General features: G+C 41.4%; 1 protein-coding gene across 1 annotated transcript; it reads right to left on the bottom strand.

Moving 5' to 3' along the window:
• Positions 1-266: 266 nt before the first annotated feature.
• LOC133878503 (protein CHROMATIN REMODELING 19) lies at positions 267-27,411 on the bottom strand. Its single transcript, XM_062317061.1, has 12 exons — positions 26,834-27,411; positions 25,898-26,015; positions 24,600-24,640; positions 24,175-24,425; positions 23,915-24,095; positions 22,355-22,540; positions 22,099-22,272; positions 21,784-21,942; positions 12,980-13,057; positions 12,728-12,864; positions 677-895; positions 267-600 (listed from the first exon to the last, which is right to left on the bottom strand). The coding sequence occupies exons 1-12, from the start codon at positions 27,263-27,265 to the stop codon at positions 438-440; spliced, it is 2,139 nt and encodes a 712-aa protein (XP_062173045.1). The 5' UTR covers positions 27,266-27,411; the 3' UTR covers positions 267-437.
• Between the last annotated feature and the right edge of the window lie 448 nt (positions 27,412-27,859).

The raw sequence follows: 27,859 nt of genomic DNA, 5'->3' as shown, positions 1-27,859 counted from the left end.
CTAAAGAGACTATTTCAAGAAACTTTATCAAACTATTTTTTCAGCTTAAAAATTCATAAATCATAAAATAAACATTTCTAAGTTTCTGGGGGGGGGGGGTTGTACATCATCCACAGAATCCTGATAAACTATCAACTCCAGCGATAAACTCGATCAAATTGCAGGGACTAATCGTACCGCACGCCATACATCCTCCCCAAAAAAACCCACCAATCCAATTTTAAAAAATAATAATAATAATAATTTCAAAATTTTGCCAGTAGGGAAATCTAAAATGTCTAAGCGACTCATAATAACTTATTTATAGTAATTTTAACCGCGCGATACCTTAGTGCTAATTTACATCCCTATAGTATAGGCACTATGGTCTAAATAGTACAGGAAGAAGCAAAAGAATTACAATATTTAAGATTTGCTTGTCGCAGTGAATGAATGTCCTAACCCAACAAAAGCGCCGATAATATCTCTCCCATAGTCTTTTCAGACGTTTCACCTTCATTATCCATTTCCATAGCAGACTCGAGGACTGCAGCATCCAAGACTAGCTTCCGCTTCGCAATCTCATAAACATTCTCATCAACAGTACCCTTGGTCACCAGCCTGCAAAGAAGGAAGTCAAGCTAGATACAACAAAAACAAAAGCTTTTTGGGAAGAAAGAAGGCTAGCTAGAGAGACCTGTATATGGTGACAGGCTTTGTTTGGCCAATGCGATGACAACGATCTTCAGCCTGCCTGTCAATCTGTGGATTGAAATCCATGTCATGGATGACGACAGTATCAGCTCCAGTCAAGTTCAATCCCTGCCCTCCAGCTCTCGTGGAGAGCAAGCATGCAAATATACAAGCATCGTTATTGAATGTGTCGACTATCGTCTGTCGCTCTGTCACCTGAGTACTGTCATTGTAACAAGGTTCACTAATCACAACAAATAATTCCTAGTACATCAACTACAATTAAGATGTTATCAGCAGCATATCAAATACATACGGATTGAGCTTTGAATACATTTCATAAGGTGCATTCAAATCATAATGAACTAAGGATTTTATTCACTTGATTCAACATACAATATACAGATAAATAGGAAAAACCTAAAACCTATATTAACGTCCCTTGACATTGAGTTCCCTTCTTGTTTCAAATTAGACAATAAGCTACCTCAAATTAAAAAATGGATTTGGGAAAATACATTTTGCACTGCTAAGGGGGAGAGAGAGAGAGAGAGTTAACAGTTGGTTTTTCAGATACGTCAATAAATCCCTGAAGAAGATAAAACAAACTCATAAACCAAGGTTGCTTCAGGTACTGTAGCAGCCTGTCAGCCAGATACAGCATATACAGTCAGATACGGCATATATTTAGCCACAATTAGTCTCTCTAGTTATGGCATGTTTTATATTACTGGTGTAGATATCTTGTAATTAGTATGATGATTTTAGTTACCTTATTTGCTCTTCTATATTGTTGTAATCGCTGAGATTCAGCCTTGTAATTAGCCTTGTATTTACGGAACCTTTTCTATATAAGATGAGAAACCCTAACAATGAGAGGTATTCAGTCCAATTGATATGGTATCAGAGTCAAGTTCATCTAAATTAGGGTTATTCTAGCTGTTTTCAATTTTATGGGTTGTTGAGAGTGTCAGCAAGTTCTGGGGTGATTTCCGGTGGGTTAGAGTTAGGGTTAGGGTTATTCTAGCTTTTTCAATTTTCTGGGTTGTTGAGGGTGTTGGCAGGTTCTAGGGTGATTTCCGGTGGATTCTGGTGTAGTGGGTGATTTCTGGTGGGTTCTAAAATTGCTCTTTGGCAGTTTCTGGTGAGTGTGAACGTTGATTCTGTTTGATTCAGAATCTTTGGTGGCTGTCGATCAGTGGTGGACGGTTATCCTTTCTGGTTGGTGAGATCGGCATTCTCTTGTTCAGTGATTCTGTTCTCTGCTGGTTCTGGTGCAATGTGGGTGCTAGGTTTCCGGTGAGTTTCTGTTGTGAGTAGCGGCAATTTCGTGGGTGGGTGACTATCGGCAAAGCCTGTTGAGGTGGTCTCCGGCGATTTGTGGGTGACGGTAGTTTCTGTGGACAGGAGCGTTTCCGGCGGTTCTGTGCAGTCTTGGTGTGTTTCCAGCGATCTGTGCAGTCTTGGAGTGATTTCTGGCAGTGTTTCCGACGGTTTGTGGTGGCTGTCGTTTCTGGTGCAGCCTTGGAGAGCTTTCAGGCAGTTTTTTTTCCGACGGTCTGTGGTGGCCATAGTTTCTGGTGAATCAGGTTTTATATTTTCTTATTCACTTTTGTTGTGTTTCACCATGTCTTCTAATGATTCTTTTGGGTGCGTTTTATTGGAAAAAATTACTCTACTTGGAAATTCCAGTTTCGCTTATTTGTTACGGGGAAAGAATTGTGGGTTTAGATTGATGGTAGTGATCCAGCTCCTACAAAGCCTAACGAGTTGGCTCAGTGGAAGGTCAAGGATGCACGTGTAATGTCCTGGATTTTAGGGTCTGTTGATCCTCTATTGTGCTCAATTTAGGGGCCTATAAGACTACGAAGACTATGTGGTAGTATTTGCTGAAAGTTTATCACCAGCATAATATCGCACGACGATTTCAGTTGGAATATGAGATTGCTAGTTACAATCAAGGCAATCTCTACATTCAGGAGTATTTCTCTGGTTTTCTTAATTTATGGGGAGAATTTTCTGATGTGGTTTATACAAAGGTACCTACTGCATCTATCTCTGCTGTTCAAGCTATTCATGAGCAGAACAAGAGATATCAATTTTTGATGAAATTGTGCCCTAAATTTGAGGCTACTCGCTCAAGTTTAATGAACCGGGATCCTTCACCATCTTTGGATGTTTGCTTTGGAGAATTACTTCGCAAGGAGCAGCGTCTTCTTACACAGGCTGCGTTCCAGCAGGATGCCAACCCGAATCCAGTTGCCTATGCAGCCTATGGGAAAGGGAGGGGTAAGGATATGCGCAGGGTCCAGTGTTTCAGCTACAAGGAGTATGGTCATATTGCCGCCAACTGTGCAGAGAAAGTTTGCAACTACTTAAGAAAGAAGGCCACTTTATCAAAGACTGTCCCACTCGGCTTCCACATTGTCATGCTACTGCTTATCAGGCTACAGTGAACACTTCTTTTACTCCAGGGATGTCCTCAATTTCTTCTGCAGCCAGATCCTCTAGTCTTACACCTGAGATGGTCCACCAGATGATTATGTCAGCATTTTCCGCCTTAGGGCTTCAAGGTACTACTTTGCTTAAGTCTTAGCTTATTGATTCTGCTGCATCCAATCATATGACCAAATCATCTGATGCGTTGGGCAATGTCCGTTCATATCATGGTTCATCCCAAATTCAGGTAGCTAATAGGAGTCATTTAGTTATTAATGAAATAGGAGATATCAATCCTTCATTCAAAGATGTTTATGTATCTCCTGGACTGTCTAATAATCTTATTTTAGTTGGCCAGTTAGTTGAGAAAAACTGTGATGTCCATTTTTCTCGTGATGGTTGTCTTGTGCAGGATCAGGTGTCGAGGAAGATACTCGCAAAGGGGCATAAAGTTGGCAGACTCTTTCCACTACAATTTTCTATTCCTAGTAGTTTATCTTTGGCTTGTATGATAGTTAATACTCCGAGTGAAGTATGGCATAAACGTTTGGGCAATCCAAACTTGGTTATTTTGTCTCATATGTTAAATTCTGGTTTGTTAGGCTATAAAGAACATGGTTCTAAACACTTGTCATTTGATTGTTCTGTATGCAAACTTGGTAAGAGTAAGACTCTTGCGTTTCTTTCTCACGGCAGTCATGCTGCAAAATGCTTTGATATCATGCATCGTGATGTGTGAGGCATTTCTCCTCTCATTTATTATGCTCGAAATAAATATTTTGTGACATTCATAGATAATTTCAGTCGGTATACTTAGTCTATTTCAAAACTTGGTCGCATTAATTGAGAACCAATTTTCTCTACCTGTATTAAGATGTTAAGGTCTGATTCTGGTGGAGAATACATGTCCCACGAGTTTCATGATTTCTTACATCATAAAGGAATTGTCTCTCAACGTTCTTGTCCTTATAATCCTCGGCAAAATAGGGTGGCGGAACGAAAGAATTGACACCTCTTGGATGTTGTTCGCACTTTATTGCTTGAATCATCTATCCCTTCTAAATTCTAGGTTAAGGCATTATCTACTGCGGTTTACTTAATTAATAGACTGCCCTCTCAGGCCTTGAATTTTGATTCTCCTTATTACCGTTTGTACCATCAGCATCTTCACTATCTTAATCTGCATACTTTTGGATGTGTTTGCTTTGTTCATTTACCTCCTCATGAACGCAACTCTCTGCTCAGTCTATTAAATGTGCCTTTATGGGTTATAGTATTTCCCACAAAGATTATGTTTGCTATGATTCTTGTGCTAACAAATTTTGTATATCTCGTAATAAAGTTTTCTTTGAGAATCAATATTTCTTTCCTACACATATTGAGTCGTTGCCTGAGATTAGTATCCTACCTTGTTTTGATGATTTGCCACCACTTCTTGACCGGTTCAAACCACTTCCGACAGCTTCTCCTAAGATTGAAATGACATCCGAGACAGGTCTGATCAATTCTTCCATGCCTCTTGAGCCTGGTTCTCGCCGATCTTCCCGAGTATCACGTCCTCCTGATCGGTACGGTAATTACCACACTTCTTTTAACACTACTTCGTCATCTATTTCTATTCCTACATGCTTTTCAGAGGCTATTAAACATGAATGTTGGCTAAAAGCGATGGATGAGGAACTTCAGGCTCTCCAGGACAATCATACATGGGATGTGGTTCGTTGCCCCTCTACTGTTAAGCCATTGGTTGTAAATAGGTTTTCTCGGTTAAGCTCTGCTCTAATGGGACTCTGGACAGGTATAAGGCACGCTTAGTTGCTCTTGGGAACCAGCAAGAATATGGGGTGGACTATGAGGAGAAATTTGCACCGGTGGTGAAGATGACTACAGTGCGTACGGTTCTTTCTATTGCCGCCTCCCAAGGATGGTCACTTCACCAGATGGACATCAAAAATGTTTTTCTTCATGGTGATCTCAAAGAGGATATTTACATGACTCTTCCTCAAGGTTTGTTTTCTTCTCCGTCTTTCGCTGTGTGTAAGTTAAAGCGGTCTCTCTATGGCTTAAAACAGGCTCCCCGAGCGTGGTTTGAAAAATTCAGGTCTACCTTGCTTCGCCTCTCCTTTGTTCAAAGCCAATATGACTCCTCTTTGTTTCTATGCAAGACTCCAGCTAGTCTCGTCATTTTACTTGTGTATGTGAATGATATTGTCATTACTGGCACTGACTCCAACTTGATTGCTCACCTCAAGCAGAATCTTCAGGCTTCTTTTCATGACTTTGGTCCTCTTACGTATTTTTTAGGTTTGGAAGTGCACACTGATTCTTTAGGTATATTCTTGAATCAACACAAATATACCCAGGATTTGATTAGTCTGGCCGATCTTCAGGATTCGCCTTTGGTGGATACTCCTATGGAGGTCAATGTGAAATATCGACGTGAGGAGGGTGATCTTCTTTCTGATCCTACTGTGTTCCGACAGTTGGTAGGAAGCTTGAACTATTTAACTATTACTTGGCCTGATATTTCCTTCATTGTCCAGCAGGCTAGCCAGTTTATGCAAACTCCATGCCACCTTCATTTAGCTGCTGTTCGCTGTATCATTCGATATCTTCGGGGGTCACTTGACTGTGGGTTGTTCTTTCCAACCAGCTCTCCTCTTCGCCTTGTTGCTTATAGTGATACGGATTGGGCCGGATGTCTTGATACTCGGTAGTCTGTCACAGGTTGGTGCATGTTTCTTGGTAATTCTTTGATCTCTTGGAAGAGTAAGAAACAAGCTCGTGTTTCTAAATCCTCTACTAAATCTGAATACTGGGCAATGTCTACTGCTTGTTCTGAGATTGCCTAGCTTCGTGGGCTTCTGGCTGAGCTTGGTTTTTCTCAATCTGACTCTACTCCTCTTCATGCTGATAATACTAGTGCCATTCAAATAGTTGTTAATCCTGTTTACCATGAGCGTACGAAGCATATTGAGGTCGACTGTCATTCTATTCGGGAAGCTTTGGACACTCATGTTATATCTCTTCTTCATGTTTTTACTTTTTTTAATAAGTAAGAAGAACTTTATTAAAGAAAGCGTAAGGCGCCCCTAAGTACATAGGAAATATACACAGGAACAACCAATGCTAATCCACAAAAACCCGCAACACCCAAGGCCCCAGAACACAAAAGAACCAAAACAAGCTACAAAAGAACCCAACTAAGAACAAGACTACCCACAACCCGTCAAGGCACAACAAACCTACAACATGTGTGCCTTGCCTTTCCTACGTCTAGAGGGATAGTTCGCGTCACCATAGTTGATAGAACTATGCAAATTTAGAAGCTCCCTTTTCCCTTTAGACTTCTGGCGCGCAAAAAACTGGAACTCCTCTTCCATGGCATCCCGAATAGCAAAAGCCTCCTCCCCAAAATCCCCATCCATCGCCCAATCTAAGGGCAAACCATCCCAATAATCATCTTCATCATCCTCCCACACCACAATCTCCCCGTTATGATCAAAACCAACTGGCCAATTCCTAGATTGGGAGATACCATTAAAGCAACCACTCGAAGGGGAAGGACCTACCACCCCACCATTGTTGACCTCCTGAAGCAACATGGGAGGGGCTGATATCGGGGGAAGGTTGAGAAACCCCTTCCTAAAAAGGCCCTGATTCACTGGCGTCACTGACTTCTTCATTGCAGGAGGCTTTGCCGCCTTCTCAGCTGGCGTCTCTGCACCTGTAACCCTCTTATCAACGTAGCCAATTGACATCTTCATGGCTTCCAGTGAGTCAGAAAGAAGCACATCATTCCACTTCACAGAATGCCCTTCCCTCAATTTTTTCGCCCTCCTGTAGTAACACTGAAAAGGCTTAGAAACCACCACAGGGAAGGGAGAACGCAGCTTCTCTCCTTAAAAAGCTACTCCAGCGAGAGACGGAGGGGCCGAAAGGGGTTTAGGAATCTGAAACTTCCCCAATGGAATGAACTTAAAAGCAGGATCCGCCGGAAAACCCAGATCCGGTGCCGGAGAAGGGGGGAAACCGAACAGATTAGAGGCTGGAGTCCGGCTAGAAACCGCCGGAAACACCTGGGAACTGCTCGACTCACCCCCGGAAGAAGACTCTGTCCCTGTAACTGTCCCTGTGACTGCCGCCGACGAGGGCTCCGACCTAGAGATATCCCCAACAAAAGCCGATGAAGCTGGATTCACGCCCTCTTTGCCTCCCAACGCTGTAACCCCCAAACCCCCAGGAGGAAGCCGATTCAGAACCAACCCAAAGGACACCTCCGTTGTCATCTCTGGCGAGAAAGGCAGCGGATAGGAAACTTTAGGTTTCCGCTTGAGTTGGGCCACACAAACAGCCCCGACCCGACAAACCGGATCAAAACTCTCCTCACAGCCCCGCCCAATGCCAAATAAAAACCGGGACCCAACTTACGCCACGTCCGCAATCTCGAATTTTCAAAATTCAAACGAGAGTACTTACCCTGCGGACGTACAATCTGGTCTTTGTCCAACAGATCAAGCGGGTGAGACTCTAATGAGAAGCAATCCACCACCGATCTCGGAACAGCCTCTGCATGCCACATCGCTGGAAGAAGATCAATCTCGCAAGGTGTCGCCAACGAAGCCCTTAACCAGGAACAACCATCACCCACTATGGGCATCGTCTACGCAGCAGTGGTCGAATTCGACCTCAAAACCTCCGCAAAAGAAGGCCCCGTCCACTTTGGAGCCAAGCCCAGAGTCGGCCGAACATCCTTCACAGCCTTCTTCTCCGATGTAAATGAGTAACCGAGCTCGCAACCCACCGAGACTGAGAAAAAGTCTACAACCTTTCTCAGCTCGTCGGAGAATTCAAGCCATCCCCACCCTCCACGGCCCTCAGGGATAATAATGGACCCTTTCCGACCGCCCAACCCGAACGTCGTCGCCTCGCCAAGCAATTAGGACCTTCGAACCTTCTCTGAACGACTTAACACAATCTTGCTCTACCAGGAGACCCAACAACACTTCCAACGTCGACGCAAGCCACTCGGAGCTCTGAGCATTCAAGATGACCACATCCAGGAAATTTTTCCTCTTCTCCTCCACCTTCAACGTTGACGCCCCACCCAAAACTGAGAAGGTAAAAGACTTTGACTCCACTAAGAAATTCTTATCCATCTACGACACACCCGGGACTAAAACGACAACCCAAAAAAACTACATCGCTGAACAGAGAACCACCCAACGAAACAGATGACCGAAACACAAAGCTAGAGGACCAAGCAGGAGGCTATGAGAGAGAGAGAATGTGAGAGGACGGAACAGAAATCGAACCCCTAGCTAGCCGCGCTCTCACGCGCCGTCACTAGGGCATAGAGGAGAGAGAGAGAGAGAATTGGTGGTAAGCATAGTTATTAGCTAAGTATTAACTAATACTCAAAGACGCATCCGGGGAAAGTGGACTAATCTCCAGATAGCTTACGTATTCACCAAGGCCATGACACGACAACGTCATCAGTTCCTTGTAGGCAAATTGATGCTTCTTGATCAACCAGCATCAATTTGAAGGGGGATGTCAATCAGATACAACATATATTTAGCCATAATTAGTCTCTGTAGTTATGGCATGTTTTATATTATTGTGTTTCCTTTTAAATTCTTTCAGACAATCTTGCGTGGGTCACTTCTCTCCTCTCTACCTAGCAATGACGCGTGTGAGCGCGTCAAGCTAGGTCCCTCCTTCGTTCCTCGTTCCAATCACTCGGGTCTGTGTATCGTGCTTCTAGTGCTTTCGTGGGTCGCTCCTCTTAGTTCGGTAGGGTGCTTAGCTGGTGGGCTTTTGTTTTCTCTAGCGAGAATACGTTTCCGTTCTAGGTTGGTTATTTGAGCTTGGATGCGCCTCGTAATGGAAAGGAGATTCCTTGTGGAGTCAAAATCCTTCGTCCTTTCGGTCTTGGAGGGGGCGTCGGTGTTGCGGGTGGAGGAGAAGAGACAAGACTTCCATGGAGCGGTCGCCCTGAGCTCCCATTGTTCTGCATGGCTTGTTTCGACGATGGAAACACTTTTGGGCTTTCCTGGAGAACAAGAGTTTATCAAGTCTTACAGGGAAGGACCGAAGTTGTTGATTGCCCGGAGAGGTGGCAACAAAGATGGTCGGTTCCTAGAGGCGGCGGTGTTTGGGTTGGGCGGTCGGAGAGGGTTCGTTCTGATCCCGGAGGGTCGCGGAGGTTGGGGCTGGCGCAAGTTTTCTGGCGAGTTGAGTAAGATTTATGCCTTTCTTTCTGCTACAGTGGGCTGTGGGAGTTGGTCCTCAGCTGCGACGGTCAATTTGGGTGGTAAGAAGGAAGGGGAAACGCTGGGTTTATCTTTCGATAGGTCGGGGCCTTCATATGCGACAGTGGTGGGTTCGACTCCAGTGCCAGCAGCAAAGGAGACGCCCATCCCAGTGAAGGTGATCCCTCCGGTTGTTCCGTTGGATTTGGACAAACCTCTTTGTCCGATGGGTAAGCAGCTTCGTTCTCCTAGGTTCTCTGCACGAGGTGGGGCATTTCCAAATAGGGGGTCTTTTTTGAATTTGAACTTGCACACGTGGAGAAATTTGCTCGTTAGCCTTTATTTGGCTTTGGGCCGGGTTTTTGGGAAAAGGTTGGGGGCGGTCTTTTGGGTCTAGGAAGGGCCTTTTTCGCAAAGGCCTTCGTTTGGGTCGGTTTCTTCCGAGACCTAAACCTAAAGTTTTGCAGCAGCCGAAAGTTCTTGCGGGTGCAATTCGGACGGCCGTTCGTGGGAGTCTTCTTCGGCCAGAGATATCGTCGGCGACAGATTATAGGGTGGGTCAGGAGGTGTCAAGCTCTGGGGATGGGTCGTTTTCGGCGGTCGTACCCGTCATGCCTCCCTCCCCTTTCGTTTTTCCCCCTTTGCCGACTCTGGATTTACTGCCTCCGGCGTCCATGGACGTCGCTGGGGCTCCGGTTAGGTCTAAAGTGGATTATGTGCTCGCCTCTCTACCAAACTCTTCAGTCAGGGCTGGTGCTGGGTTGGCCGATTTTCCTTCTCCATCAGGGGCGGCTGTGTTGAGAGAGAAGATCTGTTGTTCTCTTCCTGTGTTGCAGCCTTCTAAGCCCTTCCAGAAATACTACAGAAAGGCTAGAGAACTCAAGCTTGGCCATTCTGTAAAATGGAACGAAGTGTTGTTAGCTGATTCACTGGTAGCTTCGAAGACGGCTGTCTGTAAGGGTTCAATTATAGCGCCTCCAGTGAAGAAGTCTGCGGGTTCGGCGAAGAAAAGCTTCCTTCGGAAGGGGTTCCTCAACCCTCCGCCTCAAGGTTAAGGATGTTGGAGTGGAAAGACTTCCATCCCCCCCAAGTTGTCCTCCACCCGTAGAGGGCAATGGCTTTTCCCAATCTCAGAATTGAACTGTTGGGTTTGATCAAAATGGGGAGATTGTTGTTTGGGAGGACAATGATTTTTGGGAGGGGTTGCCCTTGGACTGGAAGATGGATGGTTTTCAAGATGAGGAGTCTTTGGCTATCTTGGATGCCTTGGAAGAAGATATCCATCGGGACAAGATGATTGCTCGCCAGAAGACAAAAGGCAAGAGGGAGCTCTTGAATTTGAAGAGCTCCATAATTATGGCGATGCTAGCACTTCCTCCAAGCATTGGAAAGGAAAAGCTCTCATGTTGTAGGGGGTTTTAGTTTGGGGGCTTTCGAGGCAGGTTTGGGTGCTTGGTAGGGGTTGTTATTGTATTTGGGGAGCTTCTTATGTTTCTTGGGTGTTCGTTGGGGGCTTACCTTTTTTGTGGGTTCTTTTGAGTTTCTTGTGGTTTTGGGGTGCTTCTTTTGCTTCTTGGGTGTTTGTTGGGGACTTACCTTCGTTTATTTGGGTTTTTGGGGCTTTTCTTTGTCTTTTGGCTTTCCTTTGTTTTTGTGGGCTAGCTGGGTTGTTCCTCTGTATACTTCATGTGTACTTAGGGCGCTTTACGCTTTTTTTAATAAAATCTTCTTACTTATCAAAAAATATATATATATTATTGTTGTAGATGTATTGTAATCAGTAGGATGATTTTAGTTACCTTATTTGCTCTTCTAGATTGCTGTAATCGCTGAGATTGAGCCTTGTAATTAGCCTTGTATTTACAGAACCTTTTCTATATAAGATGAGAAACCCTCACAATGAGAGTTTTCAGTCCAATTGATAGCCTACTCATGAAAACTTTTAGGGAAAAAAGACCAGATTAAGAAATACAAATGTACTTGATCAAGGGTAGTTTATATGTTTCTGCAAAGTCATTAATGGATATTTTTCGAGTAATATGCCCTAAGATAATCCAAAACTCTCTCTCCCCGAAAACTCTCTCATCTCCCTCTTAAAAAAAAAAAAAAACAACTCTAGATCTCCTTTGTGAGGAGAGGAGGGAGGGGATGGGACCCCTCCCGTCCCCTTCCCTCCCCTCCTCTTCAAGTTCCTTTCTAGGTTGTTCTTCTTTTTGGTCTTTTTTTCTTGGGTTCCTCTTCTTCTTGGGTTTCTATTTTTCTTCGATGGATGGTCTTCTCCGGCATACATGCCTTCCGCCTGAGGCATCGCCAGCTTCTTCCGGTCTTGTCCGTTGTCACCGATTCTGTGGACGGCCGCCGCACCGTTGTGCGTGGATGGTGTTTTTTTGAAGCTTGGGTGTTAGATCTACAGGGTATGGGGCCTCTCCTTGGCGCACATGCCTCTCCGGTGGTTTCTCCGTCAGTTTCCGCACCGGCCCAATGGTTTTTCCGACTGGATCTGTGCCGCACCACTGCACGTTGCGACACGCCCCACCGTTTGCTTTTTATTTTTTCCTGTATTTCTAGCATTTCCTATGTATTTTGGGTTGTTTTGGTTTGGGTTCTGGGTGTTTCTTTTGGGTCTCATGTTAGTTGGAGTGTTTTTTGGGGAGGGTTTGGGTGTTTGATTGGGGGTATTTACTGTATTTTGGGGGTTATTTACTGTTTTTTTGGGTGTGTGATGGGGTTCTACTGTATTTTGGGTTTCAAGTTAGTTGGGGTGTTTTTTTGGGAGGGGTTGGGTGTTTGATTGGGGGTATTTTCTGTTTTTTTTTTGTGTGATGGGGTTCTACTGTATTTTGGGTTTCAAGTTAGTTGGGGTGTTTTTTTTGGGAGGGTTTGGGTGTTTGATTGGGGGGTATTTACTGTATTTTGGGGGTTAGTTTCTGTTTTTTGGTGTGTGATGGGGTTCTACTGTATTTTGGGTTATTTGTAGCTTTTGAGGGTTGGGTTTTGATGGGGGTTCAGTTGTATTTTGGGTTTCTTGTGGGTTTTCATGGGTTCTCTTCTGTGGACTAGCTGGGTTGTTCCTTGTATACTTCATGTCCTGTGTACTTAGGGGCGCCTTACGCTTTTTAAATAAAAATTTTCTTACTTATCAAGAAAAGATAATCCAAAAGAACAATACTATTAGTAGTCTATAAAGTGCAAGGAATTGATAATGACAGGCATACCATCTTTTACAAAAGGGGAATATTTGCCATAAAAGCCATCACCCAAGGATGCAATTTAGATATCATTAAGTTTATTAAATGAAGATATGCCACTTGCTAGACCATAATCAGAGGCGAAATTGAAAATGTCAAATTAGTGAGCAATACCTTCCATCAAGTCGTCTGTATGTAACCCCAATCACATCCAAAGTCCATTCCAAGATATCAAGCATTGACGTCCACTGGCTAAAAATCAGAACACGATGCCCACCTTGCTTTAGTGAAGGAAGAAGTTCAGCCAATGCCTATATCATTAAGAGAACTCTGAATTGTAAGCAGAAATTAACAAATACTAGTACCTTTTAAATAGGACCAAACAGACTTCTTCTAAAAGAAATTGTAATATTACTTTCATCATACCCGACATTTTGCTGAAAGCATAACTTGTTTGTCTGGAAGGATTCCCTTTGTACCAGTGACACCATAGGAAAGTAAAAGCTGTAAAGAGATAGATGGAAAATATATTGACATCAAAAAGGAATATACAGCTCCACAACTAAATGATGCCCATAAAATTCATTTAAAAAAAACAAAAACAAAAACAAAAAACAAGATCAAATTAAGTTCTCCATTATGAAGATTCAAAGCATAAACCAGTGGTTAGACCTTTAGTCGTCATGCACCTAAGAAAAGTTTATGACAACAAACATACAAAACACATACCACACAAAAGAAAAAATCACAACTGTTCTAATATAAGCATAATCACTCAATAACTGATGGGAGCTAACATGATATCAGCACAAAAACATTAAACCAAAACGAAGTCCCATCACTTCATGAAAATATACTTGACATTTTAATTTAAGCTACATAATCTGAAAAGAGAAAAAGGAAAAAACAGAACAGTCATAGCAAGCCATGGGGATTGAACAATGCAACCAAACTACGAAGTCTGACAGAAGGCTTTGGAGCATCTAATGATGACTGATTTAGTGGCTCGGGCTTCGCACTCAGCCTGTTGGGAGGCAATTATTACTTTAAAAGCTTGGCATAATGGACTATCTCAATTTAATTCAGAGCAAATATACCTAATTTCAAATTTATCTCATTATAATTAGAACTTAAGAATTGGGCAAAATTCAAATATTCAAATTCAATTATGTTGTAATCGAGTCACACACAGCGAGACAGTCACTTCCAGAAAGAAACATATACATATAACATTATCGACAAAAAATTATTATATCTAAGAGACAATGCAGTGGAGTACGAATACACTTTCTTCATTCTTTTTTCCTTTTTTTTAACATATTTTTTTTTATCTATATAAAAATACGCGCATCTGTTTTCTTGCTGCATTTGATTTTGAATCTTAAAAAATAAGACATGCATCATTTAGCATCAAAATGACTTGGGTAGTGTTTACAAATGTGTTTCTTTGCATAGGAGACTAGAAGAATTCTCAAGAAATAAAAATGCCCAATTTTGAAGTTAATTCTCTATTCCTATGAAGTGGCTGTTCCAAATTTATTCATCTCCTTTCTCATTTAGGCTTTTTATGGATTCGGGTTATATGTTGTGACCTTGTCGCTTATGTGTAACTCAATGCACCTAGACTTGTTGCTTTTAATTATGACATTGTTCCTCTAAAATTTAAACTCTCTGTTCCAATTTATACTTGTTCATTTGAAATAACACAATTATAAATAAAAAAGGTGAAAATATAGTGATCGTCCTCGAATATCCTTTACTTTATGCCGAAAGTGACATAAAGTAAAGGATTGATTGGCAAAGCTTTTTGCCATTTATGATTCTCTGGAATAGTAATAAGAATTGATTGATGTGATATAAAGGTGAAATGAATTTTGAATTTTGTGTAAGAGAAAAGTAAAGAAAATTGTTTGTTAATGTGAAGAAGGGAGTTTGACTTTCCTGGGAGAAAGTGTTGCCAAACACAACCAAGATTTCTAATAATAATTGTGTTTTGCTTCTCTAGAAAAGGTAAATGTAATATATACAATTACCCAAAAAAAAAAAAAAAAAAAAAAAAAAAAAAAAAAAAAAAAAAAACAAAACAAAACAAAAAAACAAAAAAAAAAGTGAACTTTCACGTTTAGAAAGTGTACATCGATTTTGCGAAGGAAAACTGAAACCCACAATTCTCTATCAACTTTGCAATGGAGCAAAAGATGATCGATGGATTCCCCATTGTTCCAACACATGCAACACTAGTTCATCACTATCCTTTCTAAAATTATCCAAGGTCAAGATTCTCCCTAACGCAGCCATTCAAACAAAGAAAGCCACTCTCATAGGCACATTATTTTTCCATATACTCTTCCAAGGGAAAGAAATATCAGCCGGAGGATTAAGCACATGCTTAAAAGATCTGACCTTGAAAGTTTGCCTTTTAAAGGGGTTCCAACTGATCCTATCCTCACCGCCTCTATTCAACCTGATAGAGTACAAGAGATTGAAGTACGAGGGGACCATCTCTATCTCCCAATCATGCACGGATCTGATGAATGTGATATTCCACTGATAAGTGTCGTTCAATCCCAACAAATGTTCTGTCACCAAGGCAGGGGCGAAGCCAAGAATTTTTTGGTGGGGGGTCCAATATACATATATATATAGTTCCTTTATATGTGCGCACGTGTAAAATAAAAGCAGACAAGTCTTAAACTTAACTTCATACTAAGTCATAAGTACTGTATAGAATAGTTACATGTCTATAAAATCATCTTTAAAAATAAATTTTCTTACGAATACAAAAGTATACTAGTTTGCTATAGACATGTACAAAGAAAAAATCCAAAAAAGAACTTTGTATCTCCTTCGAATTGTGCTCAACAACGGTCATTCATGGAATAAAATTCATCTATTATCATTTTCTGTAGTGTAATCCATAGATATTTCTTTCTCAATATAAACTAGCTAATGATCTGCTAGAAACTCATCTTCTATTCTACTACATTATCTAGTTTTTACTAGTAGAGTAAATTTTTTTGGGGGGTTGAATTTCATTTTTGCCAGAGCCATCATATGATAAACCCTTAAAAAATAATTTTTTTCAGGCTTTGATCTCCACACCAAAAGTCATGTCAAACCGAATCTTAAGCCCACCTCCCATCTCATATCTCACAAATCCGAAAAAATCCCCCATCCCCTCCTAATGATTTTCCACACCCCCACCCCATAGGACCTGTACACCGCATTGGAGCACCATTGTCCCCACATGCTCTCATTTTAGCTTCCACCACCAATCTCCACAAAGCCTCCCTCCCTCTTTGTGCTATAAGGCCAAAGCCATTTCCCTAAGAGAGCTTGATTAAACAGAATCAGGTTCCTAACCCCCAAACCTCCTAAGGACATCGAACTACAAATCTTGGACCAATTGACTAGATGGAACTCATGACCTACTCCGCCCCACTCAAGTCCTCGATGGCCGCTGAAGGCGAGGAGATGTCCTGACCCGAAAGATCAGAACCCAAACCCACTGAGAAAGAATTGAAACCAAAATCCGGAACATGACCCAACTTATTGGCCTTCTTAATGCAGGGCCTAAAACCCCATCTCCTAGATCCAGCCTGTAAACGAGCCCCCTCTAAACAAAAAATAAAGACTCTTAAAAACCCAACCCAAGCCCCTACTGCCTAAGTTGCGTTTCAGCCCAACAGGAGAGATCCTACCCAACTTTCATTTAAACCTGAAAACACAATCCAACCAAACACAAAAAAATCTCGAGAATCTTCCTGAAAATTCCATTCCCCTCTTGCCCTTGAGCTTCACCTGCACACTCGATGTCATGCCTGCCTACACACTCTAAACCTTTGCAGCATTGACCCTTGGAGCCTCTGCTGCTGCTTTGAAACCCGAAGCCTTGGCATCTTCGACAGCTTCGATCCAAGGAGACATTACCATGACGGTCAATACCCAAAGGAAGTCGAAGACATCTCTAAGGCAGAACAGTCCGCCTATCGGACGGTCGCCTACTCCAAACTCAATGGAAGAAACTTCTCCACCTCACACCAAGCCACCTCCGTCAATTGGACCAGAGGCACACCACCGATGAAAGGGAAGGAAGGCTTCGAACGCTCCACCTCTGCAAATGACAAAGGGCCCGCAGCCTTTCCCAAGCACTCGCCCACCCAAGCACCACCAGAATACGAAACCTTGACCGTGGCTTCAAGAAAAGTCAGGGCTTTATTCAGCTCCCCAGAAACACTACTCCAGCCCCGCCCATCCCGGCCTTCAGGAAACATGGTCATCCCTCTCCAACCACCCACAGCATAGACCGCCACCTCCAAAAACCGGTCGCATTTGTTCCCACCACTTCAAACGATTGTCATATGTTCCCACCTTTCCTCTTTTCCAACATCCTCAACTCACCTGACCCATTCGCCATCAAGAAGAGGAAAGATTTAGCCACCACAGAGAACCAACTCTCCATCCCCAAACTTATATGGCAACCTCTGAAGGGGTCGTGGCAGCTACTCCACCTCAAGGCAATTTACATGGCCGCTAGCTACAGAAAGCAAGCTCCCCAGAGAAGCACCAGGCGCCACGGTCTTGCTAAAAACCAACAGTACGAAAGAGGATCTCTAGAAGAAAAGAAGATCTAAGGAGGATCAAGGTTGAGAACTAGCGGGACGCACCTACACGCGCCACCGTTAGCGCAAAGAGGGAAATGGAGTGAGAGCGATACCCAAGTGTTGGCTTTGCAAATCTTCAAGAATGTCTAACATCAGCTGTTGGCAATCTTAGGCCAAGATACTTCACAAGCAAAGAGGAAACCCCAACACCTAGAATACCAGCCTACCTAGCCACGTGATCAACATTTCCCTCTACCATCAAAGTTAATAGAACATTCCAAATTATTAAGCTCCCTTCTCCCCTTCGGAGTAGAAGCAGAACCCACAACTTCATGATGTCCCTCTTCAAGGACAGCCAATAGATCCAAAAACATCTTCTTCTTTTTTATAAGTTAGAGTGATCTCATTAAAAAAGATACAAAGCGCAATCAAGTACACAGGGAGTATACAAGAGAAGCAGCTAAGAAGGAGAAGAAAACAAAACAAGGAAATCATTAAAACTAATCACTAAAGGAGTGAGGAACGCAGCCGTCCAAGAGAACAAAGAGAAAAAGAAAAAAGTAATTAGTTCCTCAATGGTCCTTTCTTTGTCCTCGAACTATCGTTGTGTTCCCTCCACAAGCTCCATAAAAGGCAACAAGGAATCATCTTCCACACAACTGCACTCTGAAAGCAACTACCCGTCCACCAACAAGCGAATAAATCTACCACTCGAAGAGTCGTAACACAAGACAAACTGTAGCGACTAAAGATAGCATTCCACAGAGCACGTGTGACCTCGCAATGGAGAAGAAGGTGATCCACAGACTCTCCATCCGTTTTGCACATACAACATCTATCAATCACAATGACATGCCTCTTTCTACGATTGTCCAAGGTAAGGATTTTCCCTAGCGCTGCCGCCCAAGCGAAGAAAGCCCACTTTCAAGGGAACCTTGATCCGCCAAATACTTTTCCAAGGGAAGTGAACTTTCTCTTTGCAAGCAAGGACCTTATAGAAAGATTTAACATCAAATTTCCCTTTGTGAGAAGGAGACCACCAAAGCTGGTCTTCCCCTTCACATTCCACTCTGATGGAGTACAATTAGGTGAATAAGGAAGCCAAGACGTCCACCTCCTAGTCGTGGGCCACTCGAAAGAACCTAACATCCCACTGAAATAAACCACTCCCAAAACCAAGTGAGTTGCGACAAGCACATCCTTGTCATGAGCTATGCCATACAAACCTGGGAAAGCTTCCTTGAGGGGCGTCTCTCCATACCACACATCATCCCAAAATCTGATCCTGGACCCGTTTTCGAAAGTAAGTCTGGTATGGCTACAAAACAAACTCTACCCCTTCCTTATGTTCTTCCAAAGCCCCACTCCGTGAGAACCAAGGGGATCTGAGGAACACCAACCAGCCCAAGTAGTACCGTACTTCGCATCCACAATAGATTTCCACCAAGCCTCTCTCTCATGCGCATAATGTCACAACCACTTCCCTAAAAGAGCCTTATTCAAGATCCTAAAATTCCGGATGCCCAAGCCACCTTCTAAAATAGGGGAGCAAACCTTGGACCAATTAACCAAGTGATATTTGAACTCCTCACCTACACCGCCCCACAAGAAATCTCGATGAAGCTTCTCTATACGATTAGCCACACTGGTAGGAATAGGGAAAAGAGAAATGAAGTACATAGGAAGATTGGAGAGAGTGCTCTTTATAAGGGTAACTCTGCCACCCTTTGACAAATACATCCGCTTCCAACTAGCCAACCGCCTCTCAATCTTACCAACAACATCATCCCATATGGACTTAGCCTTAAAAGAGGCCCCTAACGGAAGGCAGAGATATTTTAAAGGTAAAGAGGAAACTCCACAATCCAAGATGCCAGCCAATTCATCCATATTATCCACAAAACCCACAGGAACCAGAACTGACTTAGCCAAATTAATCTTTAAACTTGAGACAGCTTCAAAGCACAAGAATAACACACGTAGACAATGGAGATGGTCAGGATTAGTCCCGCAAATGACTAAAGTATCGTCTGCGAACAACAGATGATAAATGTTAACCACCTCAAAGCTTCCAAAACACACAGAGAATCCTAAAAGGAAACCCAAGCGAACAGTAGCAGTGAGCAACTTACTTAGGGCCTCCATCACAATGACAAACAAAAGGGGAGACAGAGGATCATCCTGTCTTAGCCCACGAGAGCTACTAAAGAAACCAAATAGGGTGCCAGTCACCAAGACAGAGAAACACAACGAAAAGATACAATGCGCTATCCAAGAACACAATTTCTCCCCAAAACCACATCTTCTCAACATATAAAGTAAAAAATCCCAGTTGACATGATCATATGCATTCTCAAGATCCAGCTTGCAAAGCATCCCTATATCACCTGATTTGATACAACTATCCAAGCACTCATTTGCTATAAGAATTGAATCAAGAATTTGCCTACCTTTCACAAAAGCATTCTGAGCTTTCGAGATAACCTTCTCCACAACCCTTATTAGTCTATTCGCAAGAACTTTTGCAATGATCTTGTAAACACCACTTACGAGACTTATAGGCCGAAAATCTTTAAGATCCAAAGCCCTAGACTTCTTCTAAATTAGAGCAATAAAAGTGGCATTAATGCTTTTGACAACTTGCTACGTGTGAAAGTCTTGGAACACCCCCATGATATCTATGTTGATCACATCCCAACAGTCTTGGAAGAACGCTAGAGAGAACCCATCAGGACCTGAAGCCTTATCACGATTCATGCCTTTAACCACCTCTAATACCTCCCTTTCCTCAAAAGGAAGTTCTAAGGAAGAGGTCTCAACCGCATCCAAGGTGTCGAAAGTGAGGTCATCCAACCTAGGTCTCCAACTATAAGGTTCTGCAAAAAGAGACTCATAGAACTGAGCAGCATGATCCCTAATAACCTGCTGATCAGAAAAAACAGAGCCATTGACTGAGAGCAACTCCATGGAATTGAACTTCCTATTCGAGTTGGCTACCCAATGAAAAAATTTAATGTATTTGCCACCCTCTTTAAGCCAAAGAACCCTCGACTTCTGTCTCCAACTAATCTCCTCCTAAAGAATAGAATTTTCCAGAACTCTAATAACCATACATTTCCTCGCCTTTTCTTTGAGAGTTAAACCACATTGTTACTCCAACCTATCAAGAGTGCACAACTCTTCCATACACATATTTTTAATAGACTCCACATTCCCAAACTCCTGCTCGTTCCATCTCTTAAGATCATTCTTTAAGACCTTAAGCTTTTGAAAGAAGATGACGCTAGGAGAGCCTTAAAAACAATAAGACGACCACCAAAGTCGCACCCTATCCACAAACCCTTCAGCCTTCAATCACATATTCTCAAACTTTAACGGTCTGGAACCCCTTTGAATGCTGCCTCTATCAAGGAGAATAGGAAAATTATCAGAACACAATTTATGAAGCCTGTTCTGGAGAATACCTGGAAACTTGACTTCCCAATCTGGAGAAACAATAAATCTATCAAGAAAGACCAAGAGAGATTCTCCTGATTATTAGACCATGTATTACCCTCCTGCAAGGGGAAGATCCATAAGACCCTGCTCAGAAATAAAGTCTAAGAACTCCATCAAAGCATGGCTAACACGAATGTCTCTCGATCTTTCAACAGAAAAGCGAGTGACATTGAAATCACCCCCAATGTACCAAGGCAACTTCCACCAACAAGAAAGGCCAGCCAACTCAACCCAGAGAGAACTTCTAAAAGCGTCAATATTAGGACCGTAGAGCCTAACAAAGGCCCAAGTCATAAACAACACTTCTAAAGGAGCAGGCAACAACAAACTCTCCCACGTACACGTCTATCTTCTCTACAATCCTTCTATCTCACATGATCAAAATATCACCAGAGGCCCCGCAAGAGGCTAAGTAACACCAATCAACAAAGTGACAACCCCACAGACTTCTCACTATGTTGTTGGATATAATCTCCAGTTTAGTCTCTTGCAAGAAAATAATATCCGCCTTCCATTGCCTGAAAATGTTTCTAACTTTCAACCGCTTGCCACCCTTGTTCAATCCTCTAACATTCCACTCGCTTATAATATGCTTCCAAAGTCCCACTCCAAATGTCCCTATTACCTCCTTATTTAGAACGCCAACCTCCTCTTATATTATCATATTTAGTCTCAACCACCAATCTGATGATTATGATCTAAGCACCTATGTTTCAATCAAGAAAAGGGCCAGATGAAGGCATATGCATCAAATACACCATCAAAGTTTAATATCAGCTTCAGATTTTCCCTTATCTAAAAAAGCCAGCTTACTAAACTAATTTAAGTTATTAATATTATAAGAATCCTCATAACTGAAATTCAGATGCATGTCCAACAATAGTCAACCTTGTGCAAAACCCCCATATACACACACAAGCTTCCCTAGTTCACACTTCGACTCCAACCATTTTACAAATATATCATAAAATCAAAGGCACCAGCAGTTCCAGCATAGACAGGCAACATAGAATTTCACTTACAACCATTGAGAAGAAAAAACGTGCAATTATATAGAAGATAGTCCATCATATCCTTAAGAACACAACAAAAAAAAAAAGAGACATTGACAGGATCCAAAATAATTACCCGGTGAATGGAAAAGTCATTGTAACTCTTAAGTTCTTCAATTACTCTGTCCAAGGTACATTCAAAGCCAAACGCACCCATTGGATGAAACTTTTTAGCAAAACGAACAACGTCCTCATCACTGTAAATACGCCTAACCAATAAAGGATGATTTGCAATCTGGAATAAGCACATGAAGGAGGAGAAAATGAAAATGAAAAAGAAAAAGCAAAACATACCAGATCAGAAGCTGGATTAGAGATAAACACAGAATATTTAAATGATTTGAAGTAAATAAATGAATATATTGAACTCCAAAATAGTAAAATGCAGCACCTTACGAAACTGAACAAAATAGTTGGACACTTGACGCCGAGGAAGAACTCCAAAAATATTAACTGAGTTTATCTGTGAGTTTTTTGCAATACGAGCTCGTGAAGCTGCACGATATTCCTCAATAGCTTCCCTATATGCATCTTCTTGTTGCTTTTCCATTACAACATACTCGACCTATAGAATAGTTTTAGCAGTTACATAAGTGAATTTTTTTTTTGTGTGTGTGTGTGTGTGTCAAATAAAAAATCTACGATACCCGTTGAATCTTTGGAACAAGTTGCTGCATTACATCAGATTTCAAACGTCTCAATATAAATGGTCCCAAAATAGACTTCATACGACCAATCAAATCCAAATCATCTGCATTTAAAAGCTTTTTCAAGTCTACGTCCTCAGTAGCAAAAAGATCAGGCATCATAAACTCCAACAATGACCACAGCTCCTGCAACAAAAGCATATCATAGTCAACCGCAAAGAAATTAAAAATAAATTAAAAATTTGTGTTTCCTATGAATATAATCTCCAACAGTGGATGTAACAATAATTACTAAAATGCAGTCCATAGAGCAAACCAAATTTCTGAGAACAACCATCATTAAAGATCAATACCCCTCCCCAAAACCTCAGCCTCACACCAACCACCACTAAGAATAAAAATAAAAATACAAAAATACAAAAAGAAAGATATCACGTTTGCCATACCAATTATATTCATAACAAAAGTCATGGAAACTGTTGCAACTTATTGGACGCTGCAACAAATGATAACATACGGTAGCAGTAACAGAGTGCTCAAATGCTATTTTCTTGGAAGGTTCTGATGGCCAAAGGTTAGAAGAGATGAGAGGGATTTGAAGTAGAGGTTTAAGAGATTGATTCAGGCTGAATCTTGATGGTTTTATGTTGCTGGAAATCGAATTCAAGTCTGCATCATTTCTCTGGCAGCAGCATATCAGAGGGATTAGAGAAAAAGGTTTCACGTGGGAAAAGAGAAGGGGAAATATGTTGATTTGACAGTGGTGTGAAAACCAACTAATAACAAGTGGGTTGTGCTATGGTTTTTATCCTAGGGACTTTAGGGTGAGAAATTTAAGGTCTGATTGCAAGGTTTAAAGGATTGGATTAAGTTGTAGAAAATTAAAATGAAGAGAAACAAGAAGATATGTCTAGGTTTCACGCAAGGTATTGCTTAGGTATCACTTAACTGCATCACACAATCCTTGAAGAAAAATTTAACAGCTGAAAATCTCTCTTAAAACGTTCTCCATCAAATAAAAACTCCAAATCTTTTTTCCTATTCTCGAGGAAAAGAATGTAGGAAACAAGGCATCCACCAAAAATGTGTTACCTAAGATCTTCCCAACAACCCCTCTTTTAGCCAAGGCGGCTCCACCCAAATTGCATAGGAGGAGCCACACATCAAAATGTTGTTCTAAGATTGGGATATTTCCATAAATCCAACATCTTTCCTTTTGACTAAGTGAAACAAAATGCAAGACTATATCTTGGACCTTGTCATACAACATAGTAAGTTAGTAACTACCCACAATATTTTTCTTATTTGTAAGTTTCACATGCATCAAGTGGGCTAGTAACGACCTTATCCTCCACCCCATTCTCATTGGGGAAGGAAATGCCATTTGAGCTAGAGCTCATGGGCTAGTAACTACACAACATAATACTAAACTTTCTATTACATTTACCAATAAAATTCATTTCTCAAGACCGCAACAGCAGAGTGTTTCTAGGTTAAATTGGTAGTCAGAATTAGGGAACACATTAGTAACTTTAGGAAAAAGGTCATTGCATGTAATACATGTAGATCATTTTGGAGTGGCGTTCCTGTCAGCATTAGACGCTGGTTTGCATTTCGTGCTACAGACATTAGGTTTTTCCACCTATAGCTATTTTTATCCTTCAAGGCATGGGCCTCATCCATCAGCACACAGCTCCATCGCCAACGCTTCAGAATTTTACGGTCATCTTTCTGCTGCACACTGCATAAGCCATCATTTATGGGAATTCAACTGTCAGGAAATCAAATAACATACTGGCCAGGAACACAGTGGAACAAACCTGTGTCTTTCAAAAAGTGAATAACACACAAGAAGAACATTAAAAGGAGACGGCAATCCAGCTTTAGCTAAAGAGCTCAGTTCCTTCGAATAGGCAGATCGCGCAGCCCCATGATACTGGAGAACGGAAAACGAAGGACACCACTTTTTAAGTTCTCTTTCCCAGTTTTCCAAAACAGATGCAGGACATACAATTAAATGTGGACCAGGATCATTGTTCAAGTGTTTCAGCAAGGTCAAATATGTAATAGCCTGTGGGAGAAGAACAATTTTACAATATTACAGCAAATCAGCAATCAAAACAAGAACTTCCTTTTTTTTTTTTAGGGGGGGGGGGGGGGGGGGGGGGAGAGAGAGAGAGAGAGGGGGGGGGTGTTCAAAAGAACTATTATCAAGACAACGGCAAAATAATGGAGCCCAATATACCTGGATAGTCTTCCCAAGGCCCATCTCATCTGCCAAAATGGCTGCAGCAAATACGAAAGAAAGTAAACCTTTAGAATCTTAAACTCCCAAACATATAGTCAAACCAAATATCAAAACTTACAATAATATCAGAGATATGCTCTTCATGACATGGAAAAATCAGGATGCTGGAAGCTTTTTCATAATATGATAATACAACAACTAATACAAACTGAACAGCTGTAAATATTTCATAGGAAGAACACCATCTCAAGAAATTAGGTCATGTTCCATAAGTAGAAGATCATTTTGAGAAATGTCGGAAAAAGGAGATATATACTAGCTTTTTTTTTTAGAAGTAATAAGCCAATCTCATTAAAAGCATGAGATTGGCTTATTACTAGCTATTTCCAAATTCCAAGTAACAAAGGTAGAAGATATGATCCTTCCATCCGAATTCTTCATTTAAGTAGCAGTCTTAGCATCTAGTCAAACCGAGGATCTACTACTGAATCTCATGCAAATCTGATAGGGTAAGTCCGAGATTCCAATGCCAACATCATAAATATATATTGGGTATCAGTTACTTGGTCAATTATTCAAAGTTGCAAATAAAGTAAGAACATAGGCAGATTTATGGTGGGTTGTTATTTATGCTATTTCTACTGTCTATTTTGATCGACAATCCTTGATGTCATGACCACTTCAATTTTCTGCCAACAAAAATATTTTTGAGGGTGTAGACAAACAACCCCTCCTGTCTCTGTACTCTTTTTCCTAAAAGCTGAAATCTTACGGACTCCCATGAAACCAACACCCAGCCAATCCATCTTTAAGTATGTGTCCAATTCCTTTTAGCCTCTTATGGTAAAATCTAACTAAATGATGGTATTAACTCCCATCCTGAAGCCACTTGTAGTCAGAAAATTCATGCAACATCAATCTCCATTCCAGCATTAAATCAGCTATCAATATGCAATCTTTTCTAAGTAAATTTGAACTTTCCTTTTCCCATCATTTAGAACTTCAAAAGCCTAAATTTTTCCATTGAACTTACTAATTTATCTTTTAAACATTGTAATGCTGCTATCCTACATCAGTGGGTCCATGTAACATAGCCTTCATTGCTTCATAACAACAATAAGTTTATGAAATGAATCCAATTTACAAATAAATAATAAAAATTATGTTACTGTGTAGTTGAATTGAAAGTACCAATGTTTCATTTTTCTTATTTTGTACCCTCAGCACTGAGAGCTCCATTTTATGTGCACTATCAAAGGCAAAGGCATGATGGTGATGATGAAGAAATGCGGTACCTCCCCCAATACCCTTCTGATATAACAGAAGAAGAAAGTTGACCCCAACCAACTGGTATGGCTTGAGAACAGGTTGAAAATCCAAGTCCTTTGACCTACATGCCGCATGAATATCATCCTAGAATAATTAAAACTATATCAGTTACCAACCACATCGGAAAAGTAACTAAAATCACTGTTTGTGTGCCAAAAACAGAAAGCATGGGTGAACAAAGCGAAGTTTCAATTTTACAGAACCTAACACCACAATTGTTTACTCAACTATGTCTGCTTCCCCCCCCCCCCCCCCCCCCCCCCCCCCCCCCTTTTTTTGATAAATACACTCAACTAAGTCTGCTTCAACAGAAATAACATAAAACATGAAATTTAGGACCATGTGCTCCCTAAGTTGAAATAACATATGGAGAGGCATCAAAAGAGAGGGAAATTTAAAAAATAAAAAATAAATATAAAAAAAGAGTTAAAATCTCAATCTCCTTCATTCTAAGCGGGATAAGCAACAATCTCCAAAATACTTCCAGTGACACACTACTTGGCTAAATTGAGCGAACTCCTCCAAACTTTATAAACCAAAACGATATAAAACATCACTCCTAGAATTATCTTTCTCCAAGTTTTCTCATTAAGAAATTATAAATATAGGACTAAAAATTTCCACTAAAGCTCCACCAAACTAGCATAACCACCCCAGCAACAATACTCAGATAAAAACTTCAACTCTATCCTACCTCTCGCAAAAAGCTCAACCGAACAATTTAGCTCAGCAAAGTGAGTTTTAACCAAACGAAAGCAACATATAACGCGAGATAGAAAATTAATATTACTTTCTTTCCTTTCCCCTAAGTTTCTTAGCAAACAAACACAAGGAAAACGATCATTAAAAACCAAAAATTTCAAGAACCATTGCAATAAAAAAATTCAAAAAGCTTCAAGCACCTGGGTCACAATCCTAACTGAAGAAGCCTCCACTTCCGCGTAGCGGTCGCACGCGGTCCGCGACGAGCCGTACAGCTCTCTCTTCAACTCCGTCGATATCTTCGCACACTTGTGCAAAGCCTTCCCTACCACATCCTCCTCCTCCTCCTCGTCGCTCGACTTTACCTCAAACACTTCCTTGAAATCCCCATCGCTCTCGTCGTCATCGACCACGAACCGACGGCCACGATTCGCCGCGGGCCTCGCGGCCTCCGCCTCCACATCGTCGTCCTCCAAATTAAGTGTGATTTCGACTTGGGGCTTGGACGATGCGTAAGTGAAGGATTCGATGGGAGGAGGTGGTGGCTGTTGCGGGTTTCTGAGGACGCGAGAGGGCTTGAAGGAGTGGTTCCCCCACTCGTCATCGGAGATTTCCTCGAACACGCGCTTCATTTCATTATATTCTTAAGCGGCGCGTCTCGGTTATGGTTAGGGCAGTGTTGGAGGCTTAGAGAGAGGAAGCGCCATTTGTGTCCGGGAAAGTCAGAAATGGGGAAAATAAATAAAGGTGACGCGGCGCGGACCTGGGGGGGGGGGATACACGCTGCGTTTTGACTAGTTTCTAGCCGGAGCTGCAGACGATCCAAAGCCGTCGGCTGGGAGTGGAAAAGAAATTATATTTGTTTATTTAGAAAAATAAGTTAACTCAAGCTTTCTTTTTAAGACTTCTGTAATGAATAAGAAAAATATAAACAAAAACAATGACCTAACAGCCGTTTTTCAATTATCCTTATGAAGTGTTTTTCAAATGTCCTCTTAAAGTGACAAGTGTACTAAAATATATCAAGGTCGAAAATGCTACTTTTTTATTATATTTTTATAATACATTTATCCTCTTAAAAATTAAAATAAAAAACTAATAAAACATATATTAAACTAAATTATTTTTTAAAACAACAAAAAATAATTAAAAAATAAATACAAAGGCCATAACTTCTATCGGGTCATGGCAGAAACAATGTCTTTTTTGCCCACTATAAAAAGTTG

This window comes from Alnus glutinosa, chromosome 1 (assembly GCF_958979055.1).
Source record: "Alnus glutinosa chromosome 1, dhAlnGlut1.1, whole genome shotgun sequence".
Classification (NCBI taxonomy): Eukaryota; Viridiplantae; Streptophyta; class Magnoliopsida; order Fagales; family Betulaceae; genus Alnus; species Alnus glutinosa.
Note: the sequence above shows the minus strand (reverse complement) of the source record. Positions and strands in the feature narration are given on the sequence as shown.

Bases quoted from the DNA above. Each gene is read 5' to 3' on its own strand.
- LOC133878503 (XM_062317061.1), bottom strand. From the start codon at position 27,265: ATGAAGCGCGTGTTCGAGGAAATCTCCGATGACGAGTGGGGGAACCAC. The intron at 26,016-26,833 runs GTGCTTGAAGCT...TAATTATTCTAG, and splicing joins CAGTTAGGATTGTGACCCAG to GATGATATTCATGCGGCATG. The intron at 601-676 runs GTCTCTCTAGCT...CCTTCTTTGCAG, and splicing joins AAGCCTGTCACCATATACAG to GCTGGTGACCAAGGGTACTG.